We start from the raw sequence: 15,158 nt of genomic DNA, 5'->3' as shown, positions 1-15,158 counted from the left end.
CTACCTTTTTTTTCTAAATCACAACTGCATTGTATTATAAATTATAATTATTTATAAAATGCAAATTACATTTCTTCTATAGGTAAATGCTATCTGAACACCTCTTTATCTAGTACCAATCACTGAGATTCTCACATAATTTTTCACTCAACAAAAGTCAAGCTCAGGGCTAGTAAGGAATAATCAAGTAACATGAAAATTCAAGTTAAAAGCATTTATGGAAATTCTCAAAAATCAAATGTCTAAAGCATATGACAACAGTAAAATTTAAATGGGGTAAAACCCCTTCAGAAGCAATAGGGCAATGAAATACCAAGAGTCTGAAAAATACCCAAATCTTTTAACTCAGTAATTAACTAAAAGGTTCACTGAGCAAAGACAAACCAGAGAGCTCTTTTGAAAAAACAAAAACAAAACTTGAAAACTTAAATTTTAAATAGCGAAAAGATGCCACACAATATAAAAAGTAGAATTGTTAAATATTAAGCAGTATTTGTAATAATATGGAAAAATGAATAATGGAAGTTTTTAAAAAGCATTATACAATTTTTACATATAGCATGAGATCAAGTATTTGAAACAACAGCAAACAAACAAATAAATAAACTTTTAAAAAGCACAGAAGAAAGATGGGAAGGAAATTTCACAGAGCTTATCTTTGATAAGACTCAATTTTTTTCATTTTCTACTTCTTCACATCTTCCAGAAATTCCATAATGAAATGGGCAACTTTTGTAGTACTTTTTTTTTTTAACTTTTTATTTTATATTGGAGTAGAGTTGATTAGCAATGCTATGTTAGTTTCAGGTGTGCAGCAAAGTGATTCAGTTGTACATATACACATATCTATTCTTTTTCAAGTTCTTTTCCCATTTATGTTGTTACGTAATATTGAGCAGAGTTCCCTGTACTATACAGTAGGTCCTGGTTGGTTATCCATTTTATTTTACTTTATTAAAACTTATTTTATTTTTTTAATTTTGGCTGCATTGGGTCTTTGTTGCCACGTGTGGGTTTTCTCTAGTTGTGGCGAGTGGGGGCTGCTCTGTGTTGCGGTTCGTGGGCTTCTCACTGTGGTGTCTTCTCTTGTTGCGGAGCGCAGGCTCTAGGCTTGGGGGCTTCAGTAGTTGTGGTGCGTGCGGGCTCAGTAGTTGTGGCATGCGGGCTTCAGTAGTTGTGGCATGCAGGCTCAGTAGGTGTGGCTCGCGGGCTCTAGAGCGCAGGCTCCGTAGTTGTGGCGCACGGGGCTTAGTTGCTCCACAGCATGTGGGATCTTCCCGGACCAGGGCTGGAACTCATGTCCCCTGCACTGGCAGGCAGATTCTTAGGCACTGCGCCACCAGGGAAGCCCAGATCCATTTTGAATACAGCAGTGTGGACATGTCATCCCAAACTTCCTAACTGTCCCTCCCCCACCCCTGCAACCGTAAGTTTGTTCTCTAAGTCTGTGAGTCTGTTTCTGTTTTGTAAGTTCAAAAGTTGTAAATAAAAAAAAAAACCCCACACACAACTACCAGAAATAGATCCATACAGCTACGTCCAACTGCATTTTGACAAAGATATAGAAAGGCAAGTTAATGGCAGAAAGATAGGTTTTTTTTTTTTTTTTTTTGTGGTACGCCGGCCTCTCACTGCTGTGGCCTCTCCCGTGCAGAGCACAGGCTCCGGACACGCAGGCTCAACGGCCATGGCTCACGGGCCCAGCCGCTCCGATGTGGGATCTTCCCAGACCGGGGCACGAACCCGCGTCCCCTGCATCGGCAGGCGGACTCTCAACCACTGCGCCACCAGGGAAGCCCCAAGATAGGCTTTTAAAGAAATGGTTCCAGAGCAAATGAACATCCATAAGTCAAAAAAAAAGAGAGGGAGAACACCTCAAACTAAACCTTGTACTCTGTACAAAAATTAACTTGAAATGGATCACGGACTTAAATATAAAATGTAGGGCTTCCCTGGTGGCGCAGTGGTTCACAGTCCACCTGCCGATGCAGGGGACGCAGGTTCGTGCCCTGGTCCGGGAAGATACCACATGTGGCGGAGCAGCTAGGCCCATGAGCCATGGCCGCTGAGCCTGCGCATCTGGAGCCTGTGCTCTGCAACGGGAGAGGCCACAACAGTGAGAGGCCTGCGTATCACACACACACAAAAAAAAGTAAAACTATAAAATCCTTAGAAAAAACAAAGAGTATCTTCACCATCTAGGGCTAGGCAAAGGGTTCTTAGACTTGACACCAAAAGCACAATATATAAAAAGAAAAAATAAAAACAGTATATTGGCATAAACAAGACACATAGATCAATGAAACAGAAGAAAGAGCCCAGGAATAAACCAACACATATGTTCTCAATTAATTTACCACAAAGGAGCAAAGAATGTATGATGGGGAAAGAACAGTCTCTTCAATAAATGATGCTGAGAAAACTGGACAGCCAAATGCAAAAGAATGAAAATGAATACTATCTTATACAATACACAAAAATAACTCAAAATGGAGTAAAGATTTGAACATAAGACCTGAAACCATAAAACTCCTAGAAGAAAACACAGATGACAAGCTCCTTGACGTTGGTCTTGGTGATAATTTTTTGGATTTGACGCCACAAAGGCAACAAAAGCAAAAATAAGTGTGACTACATCAAACAAAAAAGCTTCTGCACAGCAAAGGAAATAATCAACAGAATGAAAGGTAACCTACTGAATGGGAGAAAATACTTGCAAATCATATATATCTGATAAGGGGTTAATATCAAAAAATATAAAATACTCATACAAATCAAGAGCAAAAACTAAAACAATTTGATCAAAAAATGGGCAGTGGATCTGAATAAACATTTTTCCAAAGAAGACACACAGATGGCCAACAGGTACATGAAAAGGTGCTCAACATCATTAATCATCAGGGAAATGTAGATCAAAACAACAATGCGTTATCACCTCACATCCATCAGAATGGCTATCATCAAAGAGACAAGAAATAAAAAGTGTTGGTGAGGATGTAGAGACCAGGGAACTCTAGTGTACTGTTGATGGAAGTATAAATTGGTGCAGTTACTATGGAAAATAGTACAGGGGTTCCTCAAAAAATTAAAAACAGAACTATCATATGAGCCAGCAATTCCACTCCTGGGTATTTATCTGAAGAAAATGAAAATATTAGTTTGAAAAGATATGTGCACCCCCATGTTCACTGCAGCATTATTTACAACAGCCAAGATATGGAAACACCTAAGTGTCCACCAAAGGATGACTGGATAAAGAAAAAATATATATATCAAATATTATTCAGCCATAAAAAAGGAAATCTTGCCATTTGCAAAAACATGGATGGAACCTGAGGGCATTATGCTAAGTGAAATAAGTCAGACCGAGAAAGACAAATACCATGTGATCTTACTTATATGGGGAATCTAAAAAAAAAACCCCAAAAAACAAAAACAAAAAATGAGCTCACAGACAGAGAACAGACTGGTGGTTGCCACAGGTGGGGGGGTGGACGAAATGGGTGAAGGGGGTCCAAAGGTACAAACTTCCAGCATAAAGTAAATCAGTCATGGGGATGTCATGTGTAGCATGGTGACTATAATTAATAATACTCTCTTACGTATTTTTGGAAGTTGCCACAAGAAAAATATTTTGTAACTATGTATGGTGACAGATGTTAACCAGATGTACTGTGATCACCTCACAATATAAACAAATATCAAACCATGTTGCACACCTGAAACTAATATAACATTATATATCAATTACACCTGAAAGGAAAAAAAATAATGATAAATTGGACCTCATCAAACTTAAAAATTTTGGGTCTGTAAAACAGCCTGTTAAAAGGATGAAAAGACAAGCCAAAGAGTGGGAGAAATGTTTGCAAACCACATGTTTGGGAAAGGACTAGTACTTAGAATACAGAAAGAACTCTCAAAAATCAAGTTTAAAAACAACTGAAGTAGAAAATAAACTAAAGACATAAATAGACATTTCACCAAAGAGGATATACAGATGGCAAATTAGCACATGAAAAGATGTTCGACATCACTAGCCGTTAGGGAAATGCAAATTAAAACCACAGTGAGGTATCACTAAACACGTATCAGAATGGCTAAAATAAAAAATAGTGACAATGCCAAACAGTGGTGAGGATACGGAGAACTGGATCACTTATACATTGCTGAGATGTAAAAAGGCACAGTCACTCTGGGAAACAGGTTTGTTTTTTTTACAAATCTAAACACGCAACCACATGAATCAGCAACTGCACTCCTGGGCATTTATCTCAGAGAAATAAAGACTACGTTCACATAAAAACTCCTTGTACTTGAACATTCCAGATGCCCTTCATGGTTAAACCGCGGTACACCCAGACCAGGGAGTACTACTCAGTAACAAAAAAGAATGAACTACTGATATAAGCAACTTGGATGAATCTTGAGGGAATTAAGCTAGGTGAAAAGAACCAATCCCAAAAGGTTACATACTGCATGATTCCATTCACATAACCTCAAATGACAAAACCAGAGGTGAAGAGCCGTTTAGTATTGTCAGGAGACAGGAATGCGGGGGGGAAGAGAAAGGGAAGTAACTGTGGTTATAAAAGGGCAACGAGAGGGATCCTTTGGGAGAGAACTCTTCTGTATCATGACTACAGCGGGGGGATACAGGAATTAACTCGACAGAACTCTGTGTGCGCACACACACACACACACACACACTCTCACACACTTAAGACTGGGGAAGTCTGAGTAAGACAGTAGAATATATCAATGTCAACATCTGGGTTGTGATACTGTACTATATAGTTTTACAAGATGCTGCCACTGGGGACAACTGGGTGAAGGGTACACAGGCTCTCTCTGTATTGTTTCTCCCAACTGCGTGTGAATCTACAATCATCTCAAAATAAAATTTTCATTAAGAAAACTATCTTTAATATTTTAAAATATGCACACACATACAAATTAAGAACAAGCATGATTTACTGAAACATTCCACCTGTATTAATTTAGGTAGTAAAACTATTCAACAGAAATAAGAGCCAGTAGAAAAAAATAATCATGGCTATGCTATATTAAAAATAAGCATACAATTAAGGTAAGAAATTATTCAAATAATCCAAAAACTAATCATATGTTGAAAATATTGTATTTTGAAGCAGTTGCTCATGGACTGCATAGAGATGGGATAAATGGGAGGAAGAGGCCTTCCCTCTGCTGTGGCAGGAGGGAAGAAAAATAAATGGTGTGTCTCAGAACTGATAAAATGTAGCAGTACATGTTTCACAGTTCAAATAGCCTGAACTTGGAGCTAAATTTCCAAGTTTGGTAAACTCAGCAGGATATAAAGGGTGGAGTCACAGCACCTGGTCAACAGGTGGTTTGGTGTACCTGGTCTTATAAAAATTATCCAGAAGGCTCAGAGGCTAAGTCATGTAGCAGAAGTAAGCTCTTCCTTTTTCTGGCTATAATTTCCTTCTTACGCTATTTTGAATTGCTGTGCCACTCATCTCTTCAGCTATGCATTCCCCTCATTTGCTGTCAGCCCTCTTTTAGGAACCAAAATGACATTTGTTAAAACTCGTACAGTCAGTATTTAAAAATCTAGCTCCAAATATGGTACCAATCACTTTAAAGCAGCCTTCCTCTGATGATGGATGCATCTGTATTTGCACTGTCCAATACGGGAGCATATGGCTTTCGAAACTTTTGGCTAATGTGACTGAAGAGTTTTAAGTTTTATTTAAGTAAAATTTAAATTTAAATTGCCACATGTGGCTACTATACTGGACAGCACATGTTAAACCTTTAATCAAAGATAATGATTGGAGGATATGCATCTGTTTTTCCCCTGATGAATGCTCCACTTCACCCTTGTTTCTGTTAGCATTTTTCATTTGAAACAAAATTAACCATGTCTTGCATGGTTTGGGAGTGCCAATTATTCTTTCAGGATAGAACCCAGACTGTCTCCATCCTAGCTCAATCCACTATCACATCTGTCAAACCTACCGCCCAGCCTCCTCTAAGCGGTCAGCCTGCTTCCACAGTTGATACGCAAGTCCACACAGCACCAGTGAAGGGCACCCTTTGATGGCTTCCCACTGCAAACAATAAATCCCAAATGCTGGGTCATGATCTACCTGAGCCCTGGCTCTGTCTGGGTCTCACCTGAAACCCTCTAGTCCTCCTTCACTCAGGCAGCCTGTGGACTAGGACCCCTCTGCCCACAATACTCTTCCCTGCTCTTTCCCCAGATGGATGCACAAGGGTCTCATTTTCAGTCACAGTTCACATGCCAGGTCCTCAGAGGGGCCCTCCCTCCTCTCCTATTTCAAAGGCTGCGCCCCACCCCTGATCTCAGCCCTCCCCTCACCCTGCACTTCTATCCCATTGCTGTGTTTATCATTGTTCCCCTGCATACTCACTTACTGGCCATCTCCTTTAGTATACAGGGAAGCTCCACAAGGAAGGGGACTTGCACCGCAGGCATGCAAACAGCCCTCCTTCAGCTAGCCCTGACACTAAAACCCCCTTCAGCTTGGTTCTGCTTCTCTGCTACCTTCAGAACCCAAACCTCACCAGCGCAGTCTCTACTCTTTCCAGTTCCTTTTTTTCTCCTTACCCTTCAGCTGCCAATCTGGGCTTCTGTCCCTTATCTTATCAGTAAATCTGCTCCTATCAAGGTTCTCTGTGGTGCCAGATCCAAAGACCAGCTCTGCGTCCACCTCGATCTCTCGACAGTATTCTACAGCAGCATCACTTCCCTCTGGAGCACTGCCCTCTGCCGAGCTCCCAAGCGCCACTCTGCCTGCTTTCCTCCCGCCGCTGACAGCTCCTGCTCAGTTTCCTTTGCTGACTCTCCTTCTTGAACCTGACGCTGAAGTATCAGGGCTCCTCAGGGCTCGGGCGTCCTTCTCTTTCCTCCCTCCCTATGTGAGCTGTTCTCAATGACTGAAGCTGATTATCTTCAGGCTGATGATTCCCAAATTTATTCAATTTTAAAACACGCCACTCTTCTGTTTAAAATCCTTCCAGTGGCTTGTTTCTGTGCATGTAGGTTTTGTTTTGTTTTGGCCTGTCCTCTCCCACTAGAATATAAGCTCCGTGAGGACAGGAGTCATGCCTGTTGTACTGGCTTTTTTATATTCTGGAGTCTTGCAAAGAGGCTGGCACAAGACTGACTGAATCTCAGGGTCAGCCAGGATCCAGTCATCAATATGGAGGCACAAAGGCTGGGAACACCTGGGATTGTCCTTTTCAGATTAGGAGACCATGATGTGCCCACGCTAGAAAACCCTGGGAAACTGGGTAAATTCCAGACCCACCCATCTCAGGAGGAAAGCTGTCCCAGCCCCTGTCTTTCAAGGCTGATTCTTTCCCTGGTGCTCTGGAGCCCATTCCTACCTTCCTCCTCAGACATTCAGTCCCCTCGATTTTAACAGCTCAACTGTTCTCCCCAACCTAACCTTTCCCTTTTTGGGGGAGCATTCCTTAGCATCAAAATGTATGCAAGTCCTATCTTAGAACTCATAGCTACAAAACACCAATGGAAACACACCAGCTCTCCCCAATTCTAAGGTTCCCATGTAGCTACCATCTTATTCAATACTTGCCTCTTCACCTCCACAGCGAAGCCCCAAAGAGAACCCGAAGTTCATCTCGGTTTCTTGATTCCTCCCATGGCAATGCTTCCTGCCCCTTGACTGCGAGATCTCTCACTTATCTAGTTATGGGTCACTAGGTGAGCACTTAGCCCTCGTAAGAGACACCTCACATGGCCTCCTTTGGCCATCAACACACCATCCTCTCCAGGTTTGACTCTTGGCTATGTCACGATTCTTTTTCAGGCTCCCTTTTCTCTCTCCTTAAACGCTGACATTCCACTGGGTCTGTGCCTTGGTCCTTGTCTTTCCTCATTCTATACTTTCCAAGACGGCCACACCTCTGCTACCATCCATATGCTATTAACTCCCAAATCCTTATTCCCAGCCTAGCCTAAGTTCTATACATATGTACCCAGCTGCTCAATGGACAGTTCTACCTGACTGTCCCCACAAGCATTTCAAGTCCCAGAAGTTCAGGACCACCCTGGCCCCAAATATGCCCCCTCTTCTTGTAATCCCCACTGTCAAGCTGTGCCCTGTACACACACAATGGTTTCATTCTAAAACAAAAACGTGAGCTTACTGCCTTCTCTGACTCCCCTGACAGCAGGATGGGGACCAATCACCTACATGCAGTACACACTGTTCCTTGTCATGTGGCTTAACTAGGCTTGACCCCTCACCTGGCACACTCCGTTCCCGTCACACCAAACTACAGGGACAACCCAGATGGCTCAGACTTCATACCCCCGTGTACAGTGTGCTCTCCACCTGGAATACCCTATCCCATTGTCCAACACTCAGCACAGTCACTGTGGTCCTCCAACTGCAAAGTCCTTCCCAGCACCCCCAGGAGGCCTAGCCTCTGCTTCCTCTAAATTTCCACTGCCTCTTGTACATCCTTCCAAAGGTCACAAAGTATCCTAGTAGTCCCTTTATGTCTGATGTTTTCACATCAGAATATAAGCCCTTGGAAATCAAGGATGATCCATTTCTTTTATGATTCCCCAACATGTAGCAAAATGCATGACATAGTAGACACTCAGAAAAGTAAATATTCAGGACTGAGTAAACTTTGAGTTCTATACACAATGAACCTGCAGTTTCTCCCAACCCTCTGCGAGGTTTATTACACTTCTAGACTGAGGCATATGTTGTTTTTCTCTGCTTGGAATGCATCCCATTTTCTTGTCCAAGAAGGCATGACTTCATAGTGAAAAAGCACAAACTTATAAGCAGATAGACCTGGATTCAAAACTAATCCAAGTCTTCAATACTAATTAACTGTATGTCTTTGGGCAAATCATAAACTTAATAAGCTTTGGTTTCTTATACTGTGAAACTGGAGTAATACCTTGAAGAGTTGTTTTGAGGACTAAATGAGATCACATCAAACACCAGGCAGAAAATTAGTGTCAGTACCTTTCACTCTTATCTAAGCTCACATCATCTTCTCTGCGGAACATTTCTCATTTATCCTTGAAGAGTTACACAAGCCCTTCCTTTCTGCCCTCCCACACTAACCTTTAATTCTATTAGAGCATTACTGCATCTGGCTATGGGGATTTTGCCTTGTTCAGTGAGAAATCGATTCATTAGTTGAATATTCTTCATCCAAATTTCCTACATTAGAAGGTGGAAAAGGCTGAATGAGAAAGCACATCTGTGACCCAACCACTGATAAAAGTATAACTCATTATCTCTCCCTCTGTTTAACACTATCAGTTATGCCTTTAATATGGGTCAATCTCGAAATGATTCACTGAAGAACATCCACAATCCAATCTAAATATGATGCAAAGGATTACAGAATGAAACTGCAAATGTTGCAAAATAAAAATGATCAGTAAATAGATGAAAATTATATTGTAGAATGCCCAAATCACATGCAAACTCTTGACAAATAAAAGTTGGTGTACTATGTATAAAATAGATGAGCAACAAGGATATATCGTATAGCACAGGAAATTACAGCCATTATCTTGTATTAATTTTTCATGGAGTATAATCTGTAGAAATACTGAATCACTATGCTGTACACCTGAAACTAATATTGTAAATCAATAAAACTTCAATAAAAACATTTTTTAAAGATGATGGAATAAAACTATGCAGTTAACTGACAAACCAACAAGGATGAAAACAAGGCATTTCAAAAGAAATCACCTTTGATCCTCAAAGGAACAACAGTTTTATCAAATGACCAATACTTTTTCCAAGTACATTTACCAAAAAAACCCCTTCTGAATGGGGCTACAAAAAACTAATGTTAAGTGAAGATTGTTGCATCTTAGTTTAATGAAATCTTGTTGGAAAAAATACACATAAGTCAACACATGACTTATTCTTTATTCTAAGAAATAAGTCACGTTGCAATTATATTTTGTTAAAGACATAAAACATTTATTTTCATAATCTTTTGGGTTGATTTTCAAGATAAAAGTCCCAATCAAGTGCCCCACCTCCTTTTTGGTGAAAATTTGATCTCGATTTAAATCAGTCTACTTTCAGTGATTTTTCTTCAGGATCAATTATCCTGGGCTCAGTAGATCCTCTATTAATTATCCCAGGTGCCTATACCAGGCACTCAACAAAAGCCTTTTCAACTGCAAGATCAAGACAAAGATTCAATATAGGGATTCATGCTACTCTTTTGTCCCAAACTTGACTAGTGGACTGGAGCTCTCGAGGTTAAGTCATATTCTAAACTCCACTGAAGCCCCAGATCCATTCTAGGGATGGGAGACACTGTTTGAAAAATTTCTCATCTCCATGAATTCTATTCCACAGAGGTCTAACAATTAAGTCTAAAGTATCAGGATTACATGCTTTATGAACAAAACACTGAACTCACTGCGGTAGGGGTGGGAAAGTGAAGACACAAAGGAGTTTAAGAAAACTCCATGATCTTATTTATATACTATATTTTGGGAGCCATTAGCGTGCACCTGAACGTATAGCTCAATGAATTCACGGATTCCTCAGATTCTGAGACTGTGCTCACGTTTCTATTCACCTGACAGCTCGAAAAGAAAGGCTTTGCTACACCAGCTTGAGGAACTAGGAGAGAACTCGAATCACCCTATTTTCAACTGGTCCAGAGTAATGCACTGGATACATTATGTTCTTTCCTCTCTCCCTTACACTGACTGCAGCGTTCGTGCCTCTGTTCAAAGCTCTGCCCAGCTCGGTTCAAACTCGGCTGGTTTGAAAAGGAAAAAACAAAAACAAAAGCCTCAACAAAAGTCAGAAGTCCCACAAAGCCAGTGGGCTTGGGAAACCCCGGAAGCATGCGGAAAGCGTCCGATTCTCCCACCTGCCTCTGGGCCGGCGCGCCACCGCTTCCTCCCTCTTCCCCGCCCCCCACTTCCCACCCCACGCCCAGCGCCTCCCCTTGGCTTGGGCTCTCCAGGGGGCGGGAGGATGGCGATACCTGGAGGTTGCTCGAGGTGGATGCCATGGCGGAGATACGAGGCGGTTCCTCGAGGAGGAACGGGGGCAGAGGAAACCTACAGTGGCAACGTCGAGTCGAGCCCGGAGCTGCCCCAAACGTGCGCAGGCCGGTGGCTCTTGGACCTCAAGCGGCGGCCTCCTTTCCGGAACTTGTTCCAAAACAACACTGCGCTTCAAAAGCCAGCGGCCCCCCCCAAACCCTCACAAAACTTCCGTAACCCTGAGCCCCTCCGGGCTCTCGTCCGGCCTCTAGCCTCAGTGCTTCCGCTTTCGTCATCACCACGCGCGCCACCCAGTCCCGAACTAAGCCAGCCGAGGCCTGGCGGAAGTCAGGCTGGGCGCAGGCGTACTGCGGCTCCGGCCCAGGGGCAGGGAGATCGTTCGGGGTTGAGCGCTATACTCTTTTCTTCCTTTTACGGAAGTCTTATCCTTTGAGATGAGTTATTGTTTCTGGCTTCTTTCACTTGACGGAGAATGGAGAGTGCTCTGTCAATCTTGTGAAAAATGTTATCCCGTCTCCAAGACCCGCTGGTTGGGGACTGGGTCCGTTACCATTTACTCCTGTGTAAAGTGGGGGTAATTAAAGTACCTACCTCAGGGTTGTGGAGAATGCTAGTGCTGCGCGGTTAGGCGCACTGCAGTGTGATAAGCGAACACTTCATCCCGCAAGCATTTTCTCAATGGTTATTGTCATGGCTCTAGGAAGCCCCGAGAATTTCAATAAAAGTTATGTATGGCGCTGCCCTCAAGGAGCTTATGGCAGTCTGGTGGGGATGCAGGCTTCTGAACACAAGTCTTGTGAAACTGTTAGATCAGATATTATTTATTCCAGTTAACGTTACAGGGAAGGTTAATGGCTTGAGCAGGTGAGTGCTTTATGCGGGACCACAGATGTCAGGGATTAGTGGCAGAACTAAAAGAAGACCTTTTTCCAGCATTCTGTTGTTTGCGGGCACAGTCCTCTTTTTTTTCTTCCTTTCATAGTTTAGCTTCTTAAAGGAAAGCAAAATAGATGTTTAATCACTCCAACGTTTTACTTCCCACTCATTCTTTCCAAACATCTGGTGTCTCCTAAATAAAGAACTTCCCTCCCTCGCTTCTTACTTAGTATTGTCAACTACCCAGTTCTTGAAATCTCTTCCGGATAGTGTCCTAATGTCCTTCCTCTAACCTCTTCACTTTCTCCCCTTCTTACTCTTAAGGGCAGAATTTCCTCAAGAGTCTGACGTCCTCTTCTTTCTCACTACTCAAGCTCTGCTCATCTTATCCCCTTCCTGGGCTCCAGGTAGCAATAGAATAGAAATGGCTTCAAATTTAAATCTCTAGCCTGCCCTGTCCTCTGCCTAGCATTTATAGCTACCTCCCAGAGAGCTCCAAAAAACCATAGGGTTTTCCCACAATAAAAATTCAACACGTTAAGAGCCATATTAATTATCTTAAACCCCAAACTTCCTTCTCTGATCTCTCCTTAGAATAATATATCACCAAATCTCCATCATGCAGGCTCAAAGCTAAAGCCCCCTCTCTGCCTGCGTCTATCAATTCTCCTTCCTACCCACCCTATCCCCTTCCAGTTACTGATAAAATACTATAGGGACTCCAGCCCTTAGAATATCAGCACATAATAGACATTTAATAAATATTAAACTATTTAACTGAGCTGCTTAAAATAAGTCGCTGGTTCCTTAATGACTTTCAAGCTTGATTTTGCCTGAAGATACAAGCAGATTCCAATTAACCTTTCAATTCAATCCCTAAATGTTTACTGAACACCCACTGAAGACAAGTCTACTGGGCATTAAGAACCTACAAAGACAAATAAGGTGTGGTCTTTGCCATTTAGGATTTTACAATTTAGTGGAAGGCAAGACATGTAATAATGAAAAGAGAATTCATTTGAGTACCACAGTTGAGTACCACCATGTGCCAGGCTGTTTTAGGTGCTGGATATGAACCAAAGAGTCAAAATTTCCTCTTTTATCACCAATACAGTAATAAGTCCTGTCGATACCATGTGCTCCCTGATATGCAATGAGGAGAGTGTCACCTGCGGTATTTTAAAAGATCTATAACCTCAGTCTCATCATGAGAAAGTACCATACAAATACAAATTGAGTTTTTTTTTAACTTCTACAAAATACCTAACCAGTGCACTTCAAAAATGTCAAAGTCATGAAAAAACAAGGAAAGACTGAGAAACTTGTCACAGATTGCAGGAGACTGACAACTAAATGCAATATGGGATTCTGGACTGGATCCTGGAACAGAACAAGACAGTGGAAAAACTGATAAAATCTGAATAAAGTCTGTATTTTAGCTAATAGTATTATACCGATGCTAATTTCTTAGTTTTGATAAGTATACCATGGTTATTTAAGTTGTTAACAGTAGGGGATGTTGGGTGAAGCATATATGGGAATCCTCTATATCTTTGCAACTCTTTTGTAAATATTATTTTAAAATAAAATGCTTCCTTAAAAAGTCCTGTTCTTTGGGAGCTTACCTTCTAATGGAATAGAAACTTTTAACCTTTTACGTGTGTGAGATAAATAGAAAATGTATATTGGTCTCTGCCCCTGGTTCCTGGCACAGAGCTCCTGAACCCTTGGAATTTCCTGGGTGATCGAGATGTCTTTTGTTCTAATGAGGTGATGCTGGGTGGGCTCCTGGATGAGGACTGTTCACCATAAAGTCCAGGCCATGATTAGAAACTTGGAATTTTCAGCCCCCCACCTCCATCCTCTTGAGAAGGCAGAAGGGCTGAAAATGGAGTTAATGATCAATCATGCCTATGTGATGTGATGAATCCTCCATAAAAATCCCCTAAGTATGAGGTTCACGGAGCTTCTGGGTTGGTGAACGTAGAGGTGCTGGGCTCCGAGAGGGCATGGAAGCTCCTCGCCCCTTCCCAAATACCTCGCCCTATGCATCTCTTCTATCTGGATGTTCAACTGTATCCTTTATCATAACCTTTTATAATAAACCGGTAAGAGCAAGTAAAATGTTTTTCTGAGTTCTGTGAGCTGCTCTAGCAAATTAATTGAAACTGAGGAGGGGGTCATCGTAACCTCCGATCTATAGCCAGTTGGTCAGAAGCACAGGTAGCATCCCTGTCTTGTGACTGGCATCCGAGGACTGTGTGTGTGTGTGTGTGTGTGTGTGTGTGTGTGTGTGGCAGTCTTGTGGGACTGAGCCCTTAACTTGTGGGATCTGACACTCTCTCCAGGTAGATAGTGTCAGAATTGAATCAAATTGCAAACCACCCACCTGGTGTCGCAGAGAATTGCTTGGTGTGAGGGAAAGCCTTCAAGTATTTGGTGACCAGAAGTATCAGAAGTGAAGTACAGCATGTGTCGGTAAAAAAGACAGGCAGGGAAGAAAGACCTAGCAGGGAAGAACTGAGTTTTTCCAGTGTAACATGTTTAAATATGTAAATGTAAAAATGTTATATTCTCTATGGTTTACAAAGTATTTTCACATGTATTTTCTCATTTCCTAATTCTGTGAAGTAGATCATTCTGTGAAGTATCTCATTTTTACAGATGTGGAAACCAAGTCTGAGAGAGATAGAATTTCCCCAATCCATGTAGCTCTTAAGTGGCAGAGCTGGAGTTTGAACCCAGGGAACCTGACTTCGGGTCCAATATCAGAAGATGGACAGTGACAAGTGCTAGAACAGAGGCAGGACACATCGTGGTGCCACAGAAGGGAGAATGCTGAATTTGGAAGGAGTGGTTAGGAATTTCTTAGGGAAGGGATCAGTTAAACTGAATCTTCAAATCTTAAAACTGATTTTGACAGAGGTTAGGCCATTTCAGGCAGAGGAAAAGCATGAATAAAGGCATGGAAGGGTGAAGTATATGATGTGTTTGAGGGATGGCTGGAATGTAGGGGAGCTGAGGGGAAGGAGTGACCGGAGAGGAAGCTAAAAAGGCACCCGTGGGCACTGCCAGGTGTTCAAGGCTTTGGAGATAAGGAGTCTGGACTTTGTTCTGTAGGGAGTAAGGATTCATTGAAAAGTTCCCCGCCCCGCCTTTGTCCCTCCTTCCCTCCCTGCCTAACTTTGTTCCTTTTAGAAGAAAGTAGCTAGTAGAGTCCTGACTTGGT

At 42.0% G+C, this 15,158-nt stretch overlaps 1 protein-coding gene across 1 annotated transcript in view; it reads right to left on the bottom strand.

Moving 5' to 3' along the window:
• VPS4B (vacuolar protein sorting 4 homolog B) overlaps positions 1-11,323 on the bottom strand; it is a 31,478-nt gene extending 20,155 nt beyond the window's left edge. Inside the window, exon 1 of the mRNA XM_032602846.1 lies at positions 11,032-11,323. Within this exon, the coding sequence (XP_032458737.1) occupies positions 11,032-11,058 (27 nt within the window). The 5' untranslated portion in view covers positions 11,059-11,323. The remainder of the gene's footprint in view (positions 1-11,031) is intronic.
• Between the last annotated feature and the right edge of the window lie 3,835 nt (positions 11,324-15,158).

The sequence above is a fragment of the Phocoena sinus genome, chromosome 14 (genome assembly GCF_008692025.1).
Source record: "Phocoena sinus isolate mPhoSin1 chromosome 14, mPhoSin1.pri, whole genome shotgun sequence".
Taxonomy (NCBI): Eukaryota; Metazoa; Chordata; class Mammalia; order Artiodactyla; family Phocoenidae; genus Phocoena; species Phocoena sinus.
This window is presented reverse-complemented; position numbering and strand designations above follow the sequence as displayed.